The 16479-nt window shown below is 50.4% G+C and overlaps 3 protein-coding genes across 3 annotated transcripts; 2 read left to right on the top strand and 1 right to left on the bottom strand.

The window, feature by feature from the left end:
• Positions 1-5860: 5860 nt before the first annotated feature.
• LOC127301954 (uncharacterized) lies at positions 5861-11807 on the bottom strand. The gene is made up of 4 exons (XM_051332263.2): positions 11017-11807; positions 9101-9233; positions 6969-9014; positions 5861-6475 (listed from the first exon to the last, which is right to left on the bottom strand). The coding sequence occupies exons 1-4, from the start codon at positions 11742-11744 to the stop codon at positions 6080-6082; spliced, it is 3303 nt and encodes a 1100-aa protein (XP_051188223.1). The 5' UTR covers positions 11745-11807; the 3' UTR covers positions 5861-6079.
• Positions 11808-11926: 119 nt separating this feature from the next.
• LOC127301955 (protein WHAT'S THIS FACTOR 1 homolog, chloroplastic) lies at positions 11927-13489 on the top strand. The gene has a single exon (XM_051332264.2). The coding sequence runs from the start codon at positions 11993-11995 to the stop codon at positions 13199-13201; it is 1209 nt and encodes a 402-aa protein (XP_051188224.1). The 5' UTR covers positions 11927-11992; the 3' UTR covers positions 13202-13489.
• Positions 13490-14099: 610 nt separating this feature from the next.
• LOC127301956 (uncharacterized) lies at positions 14100-16409 on the top strand. Its single transcript, XM_051332265.2, has 2 exons — positions 14100-14647; positions 16398-16409. Exons 1-2 carry the CDS (start codon positions 14213-14215, stop codon positions 16407-16409), a joined length of 447 nt encoding a protein of 148 aa, XP_051188225.2. The 5' UTR covers positions 14100-14212.
• Positions 16410-16479: the final 70 nt, after the last annotated feature.

Below are 16479 nucleotides of genomic sequence, written 5' to 3' on the forward strand. Positions count from 1 at the left end.
ACGATTATAAAACTAGGGTTATGTTGACAATGGATTCGATGCTCTCTTTGTCCCTCGACTCCCCCTTATATAGGAGGCGGAGCCGAGGGATTCGTAATACACTTTGTTGAATATCATGTGAGTTGTTATGCATGTCCGTCTTGTCTGAAGTAAGAGAGATTTACCACTCATTTAATGGTTAGAGCATGCATAATGTTAGAGAAGAACATTGGACCGCTAACTAAAGCCATGAATCATGGTGGAAGTTTCAGTTTTGGACATACATCCTCAATCTCATATGAGAACATTAATTGTTGCTACATGCTTATGCATTAAAGAGGAGTCCATTATCTGTTGTCTATGTTGTCCCGGTATGGATGTCTAAGTTGAGAATAATCAAAAGCGAGAAATCCAAATGCGAGCTTTCTCCTTAGACCTTTGTACAGGCGGCATAGAGGTACCCCTTTGTGACACTTGGTTAAAACATGTGTATTGCGATGATAATCCCCGTAATCCAAGCTAATTAGGATAAGGTGCGGGCACTATTAGTACACTATGCATGAGGCTTGCAACTTGTAAGATATAATTTACATAACACATATGCTTTATTACTACCGTTGACAAAATTGTTTCTTGTTTTCAAAACCAAAGCTCTAGCACAAATATAGCAATCAATGCTTCCCTCTGCGAAGGGCCTTTCTTTTACTTTTATGTTGAGTCAGTTCACCTATCTCTTTCCACCTCAAGAAGCAAACACTTGTGTGAACTGTGCATTGATTCCTACATACTTGCATATTGCACTTGTTATATTACTTTACATTGACAATATCCATGAGATATACATGTTATAAGTTGAAAGCAACCGCTGAAACTCAATCTTCCTTTGTGTTGCTTCAATACCTTTACTTTGATTTATTGCTTTATGAGTTAACTCTTATGCAAGACTTATTGATGCTTGTCTTGAAAGTACTATTCATGAAAAGTCTTTGCTTTGTGATTCATTTGTTTACTCATGTCATTACCATTGTTTTGATCGCTGCATTCATTACATATGCTTACAATAGTATGATCAAGGTTATGATGGCATGTCACTCCAGAAATTATCTTTGTTATCGTTTACCTGCTCGGGACGAGCAGAACTAAGCAGGGATGCTGATACGTCTCCGACGTATCGATAATTTCTTATGTTCCATGCCACATTATTGATGATATCTACATGTTTTATGCATACTTTATGTCATATTTATGCATTTTCCGGCACTAACCTATTAACGAGATGCCGAAGAGCCAGTTGATGTTTTCTGCTGTTTTTGGTTTCAGAAATCCTACAAAGGAAATATTCTCGAAATTGGACGAAATCAACGCCCAGGGGCCTATTTTTGCACGAAGCTTCCAGAAGACCGAAGAGGATACGAAGTGGGGCCACGAGGCGACGACACGCTAGGGCGGCGCGGCCTGGCCCCTGGCCGCGCGGCCCTGTTGTGTGGGTCCCTCCTGTCGCCCCTAAACCTACCCTTCCGCCTACTTAAAGCCTCCGTCGCGAAACCCCCAGTACCGAGAGCCACGATACGGAAAACCTTCCAGAGACGCCGCCGCCGCCAATCCCATCTCGGGGGATTCAGGAGATCGCCTCCGGCACCCTGCCGGAGAGGGGAATCATCTCCCGGAGGACTCTTCACCGCCATGATCGCCTCCGGAGTGATGAGTGAGTAGTTCACCCCTGGACTATGGGTCCATAGCAGTAGCTAGATGGTCGTCTTCTCCTTATGTGCTTCATTGTCGGATCTTGTGAGCTGCCTAACATGATCAAGATCATCTATCTGTAATGCTATATGTTGTGTTTGTCGGGATCCGATGGATAGAGAATACTATGTTATGTTGATTATCAATCTATTACCTATGTGTTGTTTATGATCTTGCATGCTCTCCGTTATTAGTAGAGGCTCTGGCCAAGTTTTTGCTCTTAACTCCAAGAGGGAGTATTTATGCTCGATAGTGGGTTCATGCCTCCATTAAATGCAGGACGATGTGAGAAAGTTCTAAGGTTGTGGATGTCTTTGTTGCCACTAGGGATAAAACATTGATGCTATGTCCGAGGATGTAGTTATTGATTACATTACGCACCATACTTAATGCAATTGTCTGTTGTTTGCAACTTAATACTGGAAGGGGTTCGGATGATAACCTGAAGGTGGACTTTTTAGGCATAGATGCATGCTGGATAGCGGTCTATGTACTTTGTCGTAATGCCCAATTAAATCTCACTATACTCATCATATCATGTATGTGCATGGTCATGCCCTCTCTATTTGTCAATTGCCCGACTGTAATTTGTTCACCCAACATGCTATTTATCTTATGGGAGAGACACCTCTAGTGAACTGTGGACCCCGGTCCTATTCTTTTACATTGAATACAATCTGCTGCAATACTTGTTCTTTACTGTTCTTCGCAAACAATCATCATCCACACTATACATCTAATCCTTTGTTACAGCAAGCCGGTGAGATTGACAACCTCACTGTTTCGTTGGGGCAAAGTACTTTGGTTGTGTTGTGCAGGTTCCACGTGGGCGCCGGAATCCCTGGTGTTGCGCCGCACTACATCCCGCCGCCATCAACCTTCAACGTGCTTCTTGGCTCCTCCTGGTTCGATAAACCTTGGTTTCTTTCTGAGGGAAAACTTGCTACTGTCTGCATCACACCTTCCTCTTGGGGTTCCCAACGGACGTGTGTTAATTGCACGCATCAAGCATATTTTCTGGCGCCGTTGCCGGGGACCTGAGGAAAAGTTACTCCACAAAGATTTCTAACTCCCACGTCAACTGCACGCCAGCAGGAGGCAGTAGGGCGTCAGCAGCGGCAGGCATCGGAGGAGCGTCAGCAGCGGGAGTCGGCGCTGGCGACAACGGAGGCGGCCTGGGGGGGCGCGAGCGTATGCGTTGGCGGCGGAGGCCGATACGTTGGTGGCGCAAATGGAGGCGCAAATGGAGGAGGAGGAGGCGGCGGAGGAGGAGGACGAGGCGGGGGTGGCGGAGGAAGAGGACGACATCGACGATGACTTTGAGGGGTCCGATGACGACGGGCTGCACCCGGACGAGGCGGCGGATCAACAACGAGCGCTCGTCGAGTCCTTCAAGTCGGAGAAGAAGCTCTAGGACGACACATGTGCCCGCGAAGACGCGCAAATTCGCCGTGCCGTCGAGCTCTCCCTTTAGGCGGCGTAGCAGGGAGGGCAGGCGATGATGCGCTGCTGGAGCAGCGGCATCTGGCCTCCACCCTACGCAGGGAGAGGCGACGCGCGGAGCAGGACCTGCGCAGAGGGAAGGCGATGATGGGGCGGGGCCGTCGAACGCACCAGTAGGCTAACGCTAGATAAAATCTAGCCGTTTTCATTCAAACTTTTAATATAGAATCAAATTTCAATGAAAACATTTATTTTCGTACACTTTTATTTATTTGGGGTGCGTTTTGTAGGGGACGCGGATGGGGAGCGACGTCCCCCAAATGCGGCACGAAGAAAACGCGTCCCCCAAAGGTTCGATCTAGCGCCCTTTGGGAGAAACAATTTGGGGGACGTGGCTGGAGATGCTTTTAGAGCCCGTTGGAAGCCCTCCGCTCCGTAGAAAATGGTGGAGTGCGTGGAGCTCGGTTTGAGGTAATCCGTAGAAATGAATGGCAACTCCGTCCACTTGGGAATCAGTGTGGAGAAGCGGATAGGATCCGAACAGGTCACGGGGCGGTGCGGGACAAAGAATAAATTGGCAAAAACATACCCCTCCCGTGGTGCTCCCCACGGCGCCGCCATGGGGGGCCAAATTTCTTCTTCGACCTCCCCTCCCTCGATATGCCTCCTTTCGGCCGCTGCCGTCGGATGCGGTGGCGTCAGCCCCATGGTACCTAAGGTAGCAGGGGTGGTGGATTGCGGCGGCTACCTTTGAAGGCGCGGCTGGGGCGGCGTCGAAGGGATGGTTGTCGACGGCGGTCGAGGCGGCGTTCCCAGCCCGGCGGCGGCAGTCTCGCCCGACGGTGGGGGCTTGCCGCGGATCTAGGTCTCCCGCCTACGCCTGCTGCCCTGTGGCGGCGCGGAGGGGTGTGAGGCGGTGCGACTGGTGGTGGAGTGCGGTGGCGGCTGGCAGGTAGGGCAGAGGCGGCCCTTTGCGGTTCCTGCTGGTGGTTGCTGCCGGCGGCGGTGCATCTAGGACCCGATCTGCCAAGATGGTCTTGGTGGGCTAGGGTTTCGCGCGGAAGTTTCTGATGCCATCTGCGTCGTTGACCTTTTCGGCTATTGAGAGTTGTTGTGTAGCTTGCTGGCTCCCACCTGCTTCCTAGGGTCGTTCGTTCTGCTGGCTTTTCGGTGAGACGGGAGGCGGGGATGGCCGGTTGCGCGGGGGCTCGTCCTGAATAAAGGCGGTGGTCCTAGGGTTCCTCTCGCGCCAAGACAAAGATTTGCTTGATGCATGTCCTTCTTGATTTGGTTAGAGTGTCGAGTTCCAGAATGCTCCGCGCGAATGCAATAGTGCATGTTATGCCTGGAGTTTGCTGGATCGGGTGGTATTCGATCGTGCGCACCCATGCTTTTATTCCGGCCGATCGGTTATGGAGGGAGCGGCGCGAAGCTCTGTTCTGTGTTGCCATCATAGCAGAAGTATGCAAGTGGAGGTGGCAGCACATGTGAAGTTCAGAGCCTTACTTTTCAGGGTGAAAATTCAAGGTCTGGTCTTAATTGGTTATGCATGGCAATGGCCTTGTTGAAGTCATTGTTTGAGAGCGGGGACAATCTTGAGGTGAAAACCTAAGATCTTTTGATCGGGTGACGATAGCGTTTGTGCATTGTTCCCTTTTGGAGACGTCGCTTTTGGAGAGCCTGGTGTTCAGGTGATGTCTTAGTGGTAGATGTATTGTTTCTGCTAGGATAGGAATACTCTAGCGGGACTTTTTATTTTTTAATGTTTTTTTCTTTCTTGAATGTGTGTATCCTTACTATCACGGTTGCATAGCCTAAGTGTAATTGGTATCTCTCGATATTAATATATTCTCTTTATCGAAAAAATATTACCTGACACTGCAATTGAGTTTTTTTTTTTCAAAAAAGAAAAAAAGGAGGCCTCCCACGAATTTTCGAATGGGGTGAGAGTGATGGCTAACGATCCATTGCTATGCTCGGCAGTCTGGACTCGATCTGATCATGGTAGTTTTCCACCTTTCGTTTTTCGCAGACAGCCATTTCTCTAGTTTTCCACCTTTCGTTTTTCGCAGACAGCCATTTCTCTCTTAATGTTGCATCAGTCGCATTCGCATCTCTCTGGATTATATCTCTCGTGAAAGGATTAAATAAAAAGAGTGCAAAATGAACGCCGATGTGTCGGCGGTTGTGCCAACGCGGATAGTTCTACTTTCTTGAGAGTTGACAACTATTCTGATGCTATTCTGCCGTCGGAATGAGCCAAGGATTGCTTAGATCGACAACTCGATATGCCACGCGTTGCTATCTCCAAGTAGTACCCATATTATATGCAAATAACAAGCATGTACGACGTTGTATTCATATCAATTAACAGATCATGGGTAGGACATTACATTGAGCTAACCTAAGAGCAAACTGCACATAACACAAACAACGTTGCACATAAAACACAGAATCGAATTTTCCTTTGCAGCTGACCCAGTTTTTTAGTTAATTCGTTGCAGCTGGCACAGTTAATGGTGTGCTCATAGCATATCCAACATATGCATGCTTTCGGCAGAATAAATATTGGGGTACCATAAGGTTACAGCCTTCACTTATTGAGCTCATGAAATTGTACCAGAATTATATAACAATTTTTCTCAAAAAAAAAAGCAGAATAAGTGTAGAAACCATAGAAATGGGAGCACCAACATAACATAACATAATATGCATTGGGAGCACCAACATAACATAACATAATATGCATTGGGAGCACCAACATAACATAACATAACATAATATGCATAGTAAGTTAAGTGACCCGTGGCACTTTAAAAGCTCCAATTTTAGGTGTCTCATGGAAGTTTACTTGATCTACATGGACTAGCCTAGTTAAAGTCAAACATGATGGAAACAGCAATGGACAATAATGTTAAAGCGATGAACCATTGTTGAGTATGCTAAGATGACCAGATGTCTTGTCCTTGCACGAGGGGCAAATGAAGCCAACAGAATCAGCCTGCTGCTCAGCAGTGCCAAAATGCTGGAACCTTGTGTTGCACCATACACACACGGACTGGAGCATGCCGACCATCTTTGACATGTCCCAACCTAACTGGACCGGAGGGCAGTTGCCAAACGGTGGTCCATAACCTAGCATCAATGTTGGCTCATAGCCTAGCATCAGTGTTGGCTCGGGCACAGGTACAGGATTATGTCTTCCCAGGTTCCCAAACTGCGGCGCTCCAGCTGAGGCCATCCGAAGATGCTCCTCAAAAGTAGGATACATTTGCTGCTTCTGGGCACCAAATCCAAGTTGCAAATCGCACTGTTGGAAAACAATCAAACTGTCACGTCCATCCTGGCATGCGATGAAATAATAAAATGGCATACAGAAAATGGATTGCCAGATTCAACACGCAGATGGATAGCAGAATGAAAAAATGGTGTGTGCTACTGCTACATTTCAGCGACTCTTTATGATATATATACGGTAAGACTATGGGAAAGATTATATCAGTGATTCCATCTGTTCAGCCACAACAATAGTTATGTGGACATGCTACATTTTATGACCTCATGTTTCAATCAAATAACCATCTATTTTGCTTCCATATTCATATGATATGAACCCATATATTTTAGCAATTACTGAATTAGGTTCAAAAGAAGAATCATTTGTTTTATCACCTGATATGTGTGGAAGTCAAAAGAATAAATACCAAAATTTAAGACCTATATAGCTCTAGCAGATTGACTTAGTGAACTTTTCAAACAGCCGATGTGCAGGACCAGTATGTGAAGGTATCCTGTAAACTTACCTGATCTTGAATAAGTCTGCTCATTGGACCACCTTCGACGGAACGAACCAAAGAGGTCAGGCTTCCAAAATTGGCATGCATGGACATAAAATCATCCATACTTCCACTTGTGCCTGCTGCAGGGAGTGAGTCACAAGCAGGATCACCGCCATTGTACTGATTTTCCAGGTCGCTGTCAGATCTTTCCAGAGCCTCGAGCATGGAACCCTTGATATCAAAATCAAGTTCATTTGGTTCACTGCGACGGGTGGAGCCACTTGCAAAAGAACTCCTCATACCGTTGAAATCAATTACATCAGTTGGAGTACCACCAGTCAGTGTGTTTAGATCGGATAGTGAGTAGCAGCTTGAGAAATCAGCTTTCATATTCATGGCATTAGTCAGCTGAGCAAAGCTAGTTTCTCCAATAGCACCAGTGAAGATGTCATTGTTGTAAGCTTCAGCATCATATCCTGGTTCATTACTTGATATGTTCACTGAGTTCACAAATTGTTCCTTTGCGTTATCACGTCTGCTGGCATCATTCTTGATTTCAGGAGTCAGTGAACAGGAAGCATTGAAATAATCCACACTAATTTGAGCAGGAGAGATAGGGTTCATGGTTAGATTAGATTGATACATCATGTCGTTGTTATGGTTGACAAAAATTTCAGCTTTAGGAACATTGTTATGGTTGACAAAATTTTCAGCTTTAGGAACATTGTTCTGGTTCACAAAACCTTCATCCTGACAAACATTGTCATCATTAGGGCTAGCACCAAAGCATTGAGCGATAATGGATGATCGGCGGTCATGAAGGGCATTAGATGTTTCACAGTTTGTACCAGAAACAGGAGAAGATACCGTATCTAAACATGAATTGAGGTTGACATCCCTTATTCTGACATCAATGTTGATCTCATCGTTTCTCGAGGCAGCAACTCCCTGATCTATTTGGTCCTCAACAGTTTTATGGTATTCAGAGCTAGTAGGATTGACAACACCCCGAAACTTACTCTCATCTACCTCCATGCCGATGGAACTAAGATCAGGCTCATCCAAGTTGGCAGACAATGGGCTATTTTTCACCTGGTCATTAAATTCAGTTTCACCAGCAAAACTACTGAATTTCGGATCCAGCAAATCACAATGCTCAGAAGCTCGTTCTGATAATGTAATATCGGTAAAATCCAGTTGATGATCTGTGCATTTGCTTTCAGCTGGAGCATCTATATTAGGTGCAACCTCTTCAGTTATGCTACAGAAATCATCAGACCTGTTGAAACTTCTGGAGCAATCTGCGCTTGGAAATTCCACTGCTTTTGAGCTGTCATGCTTATGAACTTCTGGGGACTTGCAAGTTCTAAGGTCGCTTGCAACATAAGAAGTAAGAGACTCTTCAGCTATATGACATGCTCCATCACGGATTCCATGGTCACCAGAATTGTTAAAAAGTTCCTTTTGATGTTCAGTGCAAGGCTCACTAGCAGAAGATTCTTTTTCCTGTTGAGGCAAGCCATTTATCTCCCAGACAGGGTCCTTCTGATGCGCAGAGACAGGCTCTCCGGAAGAAGGTTTTTCGTTCTGTTCAGGTAAGCAAGTCATCTCTTGCGACCCACATGGCACTGCAGCCAAGGATGGTTGGACACCCAGTTCTCCTGAAGAAGTTCCGCCAAACAGTTCTGCTGCAGTCTGATCTTGATTTTTAACATCAGCAACACCATGGCCAAAATAGCCAGGTTTATCTTCAGAGGTCCTCTGACATTCCCGAGTCTCAAGCTTTTCATCTTTACCAACTCCCAAATCAACAGATTTATCAACCCTGCGCCTTTTAGCTTTCCTTTGGTGAAAGGAAAGTTGATGCTGCACATAGGCACTCTGGTCCTGAAAAGTCAATTTGCATTTTTTGCACTCTTTCGTGTCTGCTTGTATTGGAACTTCATCTTTATAAGGTTTTTGTCTCTGTCCCTGTGAATCACCACTGTGAATGGATAATGCAAAAGAAGTGGCTGGCACTGCACTTTGTGTATCCTCAGTTGAATCGGCTTGCTGGTGAAGACCTAGAGACTAATTAAACAACTTCATCAAGTTAAACAATGGAAGTTCAAGTGCAAGATGCATAGATAAGGTGCATACTAAAAAAAAGAACTTACATTAACAGCACTAAAGTCACACACTCCCACGTTGTTGCTCTGAACAGGAGTTAGCTTTGCCTCAACATGTCCAACAAGTGACATCAAATAAGAAGAAACTTCTTTGCAAGTAGCAAACTGATGTCCTCTGGGGCTGGAAAAGTATGTTATGCACAATTAGCTAAGGCAAATAATGGTAATGGGAACATGGCATGAAAACACAATTCAGTACCGACTGAGATGAAATAAAAATTTACGGATTAAATAGTCCAAGCACCACGGAGATCACAAACACAGCACACATGCTACAATGCTACACTGATTGGTCAAAGCGGTATCATCTTGGTTAGGCTCTCCATTTAACAAGTCTAAATTAACATGGATATTTTTCACCACCAACAGAACTTATGTAAGGCAGAATGAGAATGGGAATATATCTTTGGAAGAAAGAAAAACCGCTGACACAGTGATATACATAAACAGCTATCAGTGTATTGGTGCATGTCTAATGAAAACACCCACGAAAGAGCATGTGCGTCAATAAAGAAATAGCAGACCACCATCAAGATAAATGTGGAATCATTTGACAATTATACAATACTCATAAGTTGCTCCCAGTATCAAGATGGTATATCATGTGCATAATTTGGGCACTCAACCATGATCAACCTACCATGCTGTCGCCAAAGCTGTGAGGGTAGTTGAATAAGAGAGATACCAGGGAATTTCTTCAATTTATATTTTTGCGTGAAAAATAATGATGGTATATACAAGACAACGGTTGGAAACATATAACCAATTCCAACAATAAGAGGCTAGAGATTAGGATAGGTTATGTTAACCTGGCCAAAGTCCTTTAGCCCTCTATACACAGGATTAAACGTAACCACTGCAAATAATTCTTCAACATTCTGATTTTCAACTACTAACCAGTTAATCTGGCTTATCTTGCCAACGACCTGCTGAGCCTGTACACGCAATGCCTGACTGAACATGGATCTGAGGGTTACAAAATTACGTCCATATAGGCATATACCCAGGCCAAACTACACATACCAAACCAAAAAAAAAAATATAGTGGGCAAAAGGCACCTCTGGTTTCCTTATATTGAAGGAATGGATCAAAGAAAAGCAGCGCACGAACCCTTGAACTACCAAACAGAAAAGAACCACTTCCTTTTTCGTGTGGAAAAATAAGACATTATAAGATCCTTATCCAAACAATTTATACTTCGGAAGTATCATATATATGCTAGGAAGGGGATTGACAGATGCGTCTGTCATCCCAGACCAACCAACGGGCTAGGCAAGCACTTTCAGTTTACGCTCGTTACCAAAAAGAGAATACCTGGATGGCTGGACTGAACATTATATACACAGAAATAAGAAAAAAAATAGAACAAATAGGACAAACTGATGATTAAATTACAAAATTGTACATGCACTCAGAGGAAAACAAACAGGGCCGACTAACTGGTGATTAGGATAAAAACAAGATGCACAATGTATGCATCTACTACCATTAGACACTAAGAAAGTGGATGCAAGACATCTTGAAACAACACCATGCAAATGCTACTCCGACAAGAATAACCCTTATGTATCTAATATACTGGAAAAATTAGATGCTAGAAACCTCATTGTTTTCGTGCTTATGTATCTAATATCTAGTCTAGCACTTAATCTGGTCACTGAAAGCAGTATGATTGACTTAGGAGATATTATCTTTCATTCTACGGAACCCATTTATGTGCACTGTGAATATGTGAAGGAACGATTATCCGTCTAAGAAGCACGGCGTACATTCACATAGCATCGCATTTGGTCCATAACACCTGAATCATTCACAAGAAGGCTACAACAACACCTATGGAGTAGCAACCGACATCCGCTATCACTAGGATCAAAAGAAACTACACACAGCGAGCAGGACAAACCTAACATAACGGCGGCAATTGATCCAGGCAACGCGCTCCTTGCGCTTGATCCCGAGGATTAGCTTCCACCCACGGGGCAGGTGGTCACCAAACATGGCGGCATCAACAAACTTCCTGCGCCGCCTCCGGCTCCCCCACTGCCCCTCCAGCCCATTCATGAACCCGAGCAGCGCAGACTCGAGAACCAGCCCCGCAGTCTGCTTCTGTATCTCCTCCCCGTACGGATCCACCAACCCCGCGAGCCTCGCCAAATCAACCGCCGCCCCCTTGGGATTCATCAGGTCCCGGTCGGGGTCCGGGAGTGACGGGATCGGCAGGGCGGCCACGGGGGTCGCGGCTACGGCTAGCGGTGGTGCGGCTAGGGTTTGTTGAATCGGGGGCGGTTGCGGGTAGGAGGGGTCGTGGAGCGCGAAGAGGCGCTGGAGGTGGAAGACGATGAGGCGGTTCTCGGAGTCCTCGTCGGTGGGGGCGGCGGTGGAGGTGGAGGCGGTGCTAGGGGTAGCGTTGTGGGAGAGATTGGTGGCGACGCGGTGGCGGGAGAAGGTCTGCTTGCGGGAGCCGGCGCTCTCGTTGAAGACGGCGCGGTCGATCTTGGGGGGCGGGAGGATGTCGTCGTCGCGGCGGCCGCGGCGCGGGTCGACGGCGTAGGGCGACGCGGCCGCGAGCGCCACGAGATCCGACTGGGACAGCGCCCCCAGGTCCACCATGGGAGCCACCTCCGTCCCCATGGCGGGCGGCGGCGGCGGCGGCGGACGAGCAATTTTTGGGGTTTGGTTCCGAGGAAACGCACGACGTCACGGATGGGGAAACTGCGGCTATACGAGGATGTGGAGAGAGAGAAGTGGGGAGTGGGCTTCAGATCGGACGGCTGCGGTGACTTCAATATTCGTGCGCTGCGTTGATCAAATGAAACTGTCCCCCACTCCACCACACGGGGAGCCGCCGCCGCCGGCGCCGCCGCCAGAGAGTAGTAGCAATGGCGCGCCGCCTCTTCTCCGCCGCGAGAGCGCTCGTCCCGCCCGTCCCAGCTCCGACGCCGGCTCCCGTGCCCGCGTCCTCTTCCGCGGTGGCGGCAGCGGCGGAGTCGCTCCTGCCGCTGCTGCCGTGCAAGCGGCGCAAGAAGCTCCTGAAGAAGCTGAGGAGCCCGCGCGTGGCGCCCATCGAGCCGGAGCCCGACCGCCGCGTGCCGGCGCTGGACGCGGTGCTCGACCGCGACGCCGCCTTCCGCTTCCTCTCCCGCGCGCGCTCCTTCATGGCCTCCCTCCCGCCGCCGCACCGCATCCCGCTGGCCGAGGCCGGCAAGCTGCACCGCGAGCTGGGCTTCCCGCGCGGCCGCAGCGTGACGCGCGCCGCCGCCCGCCACCCGCTGCTCTTCCACCGCACCACCGTGGGCGCCGTCCCGCACCTCGCGCTCACGCCGCTCATGCGCGCGCTCCTCGACGAGGAGCGCCGCGTCCACGACGACCTCCTCCCCTCCCGCGTCCTGGCCGTGCGGAAGCTGCTCATGCTCACCGCGCACCGCCGCGTGCCCCTCGCGAAGCTGCACCACTGCCGCGCCGTGCTCGGCCTCCCCGACGACTTCCGGGACCGCGTGCGCGACTTCCCCGACGACTTCCGCGTCGCCGTGGACCCCGACGGGCTCCACGTCCTGGAGCTGGCGCGCTGGGACCCGGCGCTCGCGGTGAGCGCCCTGGAGCGGGACTTCGTGGTGGACGAGCGGCGGGTCCGTCGCACGTTCCGCTTCTCGGTCCCGCACCGGCGGTCGATGCCGCTGGAAGCGGAGGAGGCGGAGCGGCTGGACGCGGCGACCACGTTCCCGCTGGTGTCGCCGTACACCAACGGCGCGCTGCTCCGGCCGTGGACGCCGGAGGCGGAGAAGTACCGCGTCGGGGCGGTGCACGAGTTCCTGAGCCTCACGCTGGAGAAGCGGGCGCTGATACACCACGTCTTCGAGTTCAAGGAGGAGCTCGGGCTCACGCGCCACATGTACGAGTCGCTGCGGAGGCAGACCCGCGCCTTCTACCTCGCCGGCACGGAGATGAACTGGGCGGTGTTCCTCCGGGAGGCCTACGACGACGACGGCGTGCTCAGGGACAAGGATCCCCTCGTGCGATTCAACGAGAAGCTGCAGGGATACGCGTGCATGACCGACATGGATCCCAGCCAGAGCATTGCTGAGTGCTGACAGCTGATGAACTGATGATGCCGCTGGAATTGCAAGTGACCCTTAGCTGCGTCACACCTCTGTGTGTACTGTTTGTTCATGTTTGTATCCGTTCATTCCATTCTACTCTTTGTCACTTGTATGTTGTACTCTCAAAATGGGCAGATCTTCAATACTAGCAGAATGTCATAGAGCACTCGGTGAAGGGTAGAACCAAAAATAAAATTGATCTTCAATTAACCAGTCCTCTTTTGTCGCGAATCCGTGAACACCCACCCAAGGTCATTCTAGTTGTGAAGGAATGTTATGGTAGGTTCGCGTACCTTACTTTTATAGAAGGTAGAAGAAAAATTTACAAGAAAGTTCCACTATGCGCACATAGATGAACTAAGAGCATCTCCAGTCGCGTCCCCCAAAGGGATTTGGGGCGCGCCGGACAAAAAATGTGTTCCAGCCGCGTCCCCCAAAACCTATTTTTGTCTGGCGCGGCTCGATACAGTGTCCGGCGCCCCGAGCCCGTCCCCGTCCCACAGGGGATGCACCGGGGACGCCGGACACACCGAAAAGCGAGGCGAACCGACGCGGGCCTGACCCGTCAGCGGCACAGGGAAAATTTGTCTCACACTCCCGCCAAATCCCGCCGCTCCCGCCAAATCGCGCCTATACCGCCGCGCATTTCAGGCCTCCCAAAACATATCCCGCCGCCGATTCATTTCTCCTATCCCGCCGATTTCTTTCTCCCTCCCGCCGTCCACCCGCCGTCGCTACCCTCTCCACATGGCGCCGCCGACAGCCCCCAAAAAGATGGCGAAGAAAGCGGCCAAGAAGCCGCCGGGCAATGGGACGAGAGGGGCGAAAGCGCCGTTCGCGAAGCCGCGGAAGGCGCCGGCTGCGAAGAAGCCTGAAGGATGGACCGACGATCAATGGCAGCAAGATTGCCTGCGCCAGAAGCTATCGACGGCGGAGCGGAAAGGACGGAGGGCGGCGGAGCTGGAGAAGAAGGCTCAGGCGGCGCGCCAGCACCAGCACGTAATGGCCGGGTGTATCGCCGCCACCAACGCGAGCCCATGGAGTACGTCCGTGCCGGTGTACGTTCCGGGAGTGATCTCTCCGTCGCAAGCCGCCTTCTACAACGACGGCCCCTCCGCCACTCCCGGGTGCGTGACGCCTAACTTGTCGCCGCACTACCAGGATGCGCTGCCGCACGGCGGCTTCAACCCCAACAACCTCTACTCCCCGGCGTACGAGCAGCGCGAGCCAGGACCCGGTCCGGACGGCGACCCTTTCACCGGCCGCAGGGGTCCGCTCGAATACGACGGCGCCGGTGCTGAGGAGGACGACGGGGTTGAGGAGGAGGACGACGAGGAAGAGGACGGGGTGGAGGACGACGAGAAGGACGACGATGAGGACGAAGAGGGCGGCGAGGAAGAGGATGACGAGGGTGCCGGTGACGATGATCTCGTGGAGGTAGACGCGGACGGCGTGAGGACGAAGAAGAAGAAGAAGAAGAAGGCGTCGGGCACACGAGGCCCGAAGTGGACGCCTCTGCAAGATCTTTGTCTGTGCGAGTCGTGGGCGACGGTGAGCCATGACTCCATCATCGGCGCCAACCAAAAAAGCGGGAAGTATTGGGCGAGGATCAAGGCCGAGTTCGATGAGCGCAAGCTGATCAACATCGACTACAAGAAAGTGCCAATGAAGAGGAGCCAGAAGGCAATGTCGACGCGATGGGCCATCATCCAGGCGTCGGTGAACTCCTTCCATGGGTACCATCAGGACTTAGAGACCAGAGGCGACAGCGGCGCCGACGTCGCCCAACTGGTACGACTCTTTCTTCCATAATCCGTAGCGCCTACATTGTGTTCGATGAAATGACTCTGCTTCCTTTGGTTAGTTTGATAGGGCCATGGATTTGTACTCGAAGAACTCGGAAGGTCACAAGTCTTTCGTGCTCATGCATTGCTATGGCAAGCTCAAAATGAATGAGAAATGGCGATTGACGCGCTTGTCGCTGTCCAAGGGGAAGGACGCCATTGATCTGGACGCGCCGCTGGCAACTTCGACAGGGCGTCCTACTGGCAACAAGGCTGCCAAGGCCGCCTTGGCCGACGCTGCGTCGTCTGAGAAGACGCAGACGTCGATCACGAAATGCCTCGCCGACGTCTCCTCGACCTTTATCTCCCGCGACAAGAAGGCTGACCAAAGGTGGGCCGAGCTGCTCAAGAGGCAAGAGGAGAAGCTGGAGCTCAAGAAACGCAGGGACGACATGTCCCTGCTGAGAACGTCGACAGAGGGAATGTCTCCCCGGACGCGAGCGGCGCACAACTTCTTCAAAGGCCAGATCCTCGACGACATCGAAGCCAAAATGGCGGCGGCGGACGCGGCGGCCCTGGCAGCGGCATCGGCGGCAGCGGCAGCGCAGCAAGAGCAGGCTAACGCGTCTTCTACTGCTACACCTGCGTCGGCCTCTGCGTCGGCGACGGAGCAGACGCACCATGCACAGCAACAAGCAGATCGCGACGAGGTCATCGTGCTCGACGGGCCTGCGTCGACTCAGGATACGACGCCGTCGCCCAACCCCTTCTTCTAATTTGCATGCACCACCGGTCTGTAATATGATCGCGCGCCCAGTACTTTGATCGCCGCTACTCTGATCGCGACGAATCGGCAGGAACGATCTCTTTTGAATGCATCTATTTGAATTTCTAATTGGGGGCGGCGTTTGGGGGACGCGGCTGGGGAGCGATGTCCCCCAAACGCGGCACGAACAAAACACGTCCCCCAAACGCTCGATCTGGCGCGATTTGGGGGACGCGACTGGAGATGCTCTAAGAAACTCCCGCAAAAGAAACACAGCTCTACTCTCCTAACCGTTGTCAAAACTCCACCTCCTACTCTAAGGGCTACTTTCAGTTTATAAAACTCATCAGTTATGGACTCCAGTCACTCCACGAGGCTCCGAACTGAATGTTGCCGCTGCACATTGTTGAAGCACCATGCATTGCTGTTTCTCCAGAGCGCTGCACATTGTTGAAGCACCATGCATTGCGGTTTTTCCAGAGCGCATACCCTATTGTGCAGATGAAAGTATCAAACCATCTTATGTCCTTGTCTCTACACTTGGCCCTCTCAGCTAGCCACCACTCCTGCAGCACACTATAGTTGCTTTATTTTGCTTCTTTACTTCTTTCTTGCAATTTCCGTTATTCAATCGCAGTGGTTTCTCTAACGGGAATCGACAAGGCAGGTTGTTAAAAGAAATGTGTTGAACAGAAAAGGACTTCTTTTTCCAAAAAGGG

The sequence above is a fragment of the Lolium perenne genome, chromosome 5 (genome assembly GCF_019359855.2).
Source record: "Lolium perenne isolate Kyuss_39 chromosome 5, Kyuss_2.0, whole genome shotgun sequence".
Lineage (NCBI taxonomy): Eukaryota > Viridiplantae > Streptophyta > Magnoliopsida > Poales > Poaceae > Lolium > Lolium perenne.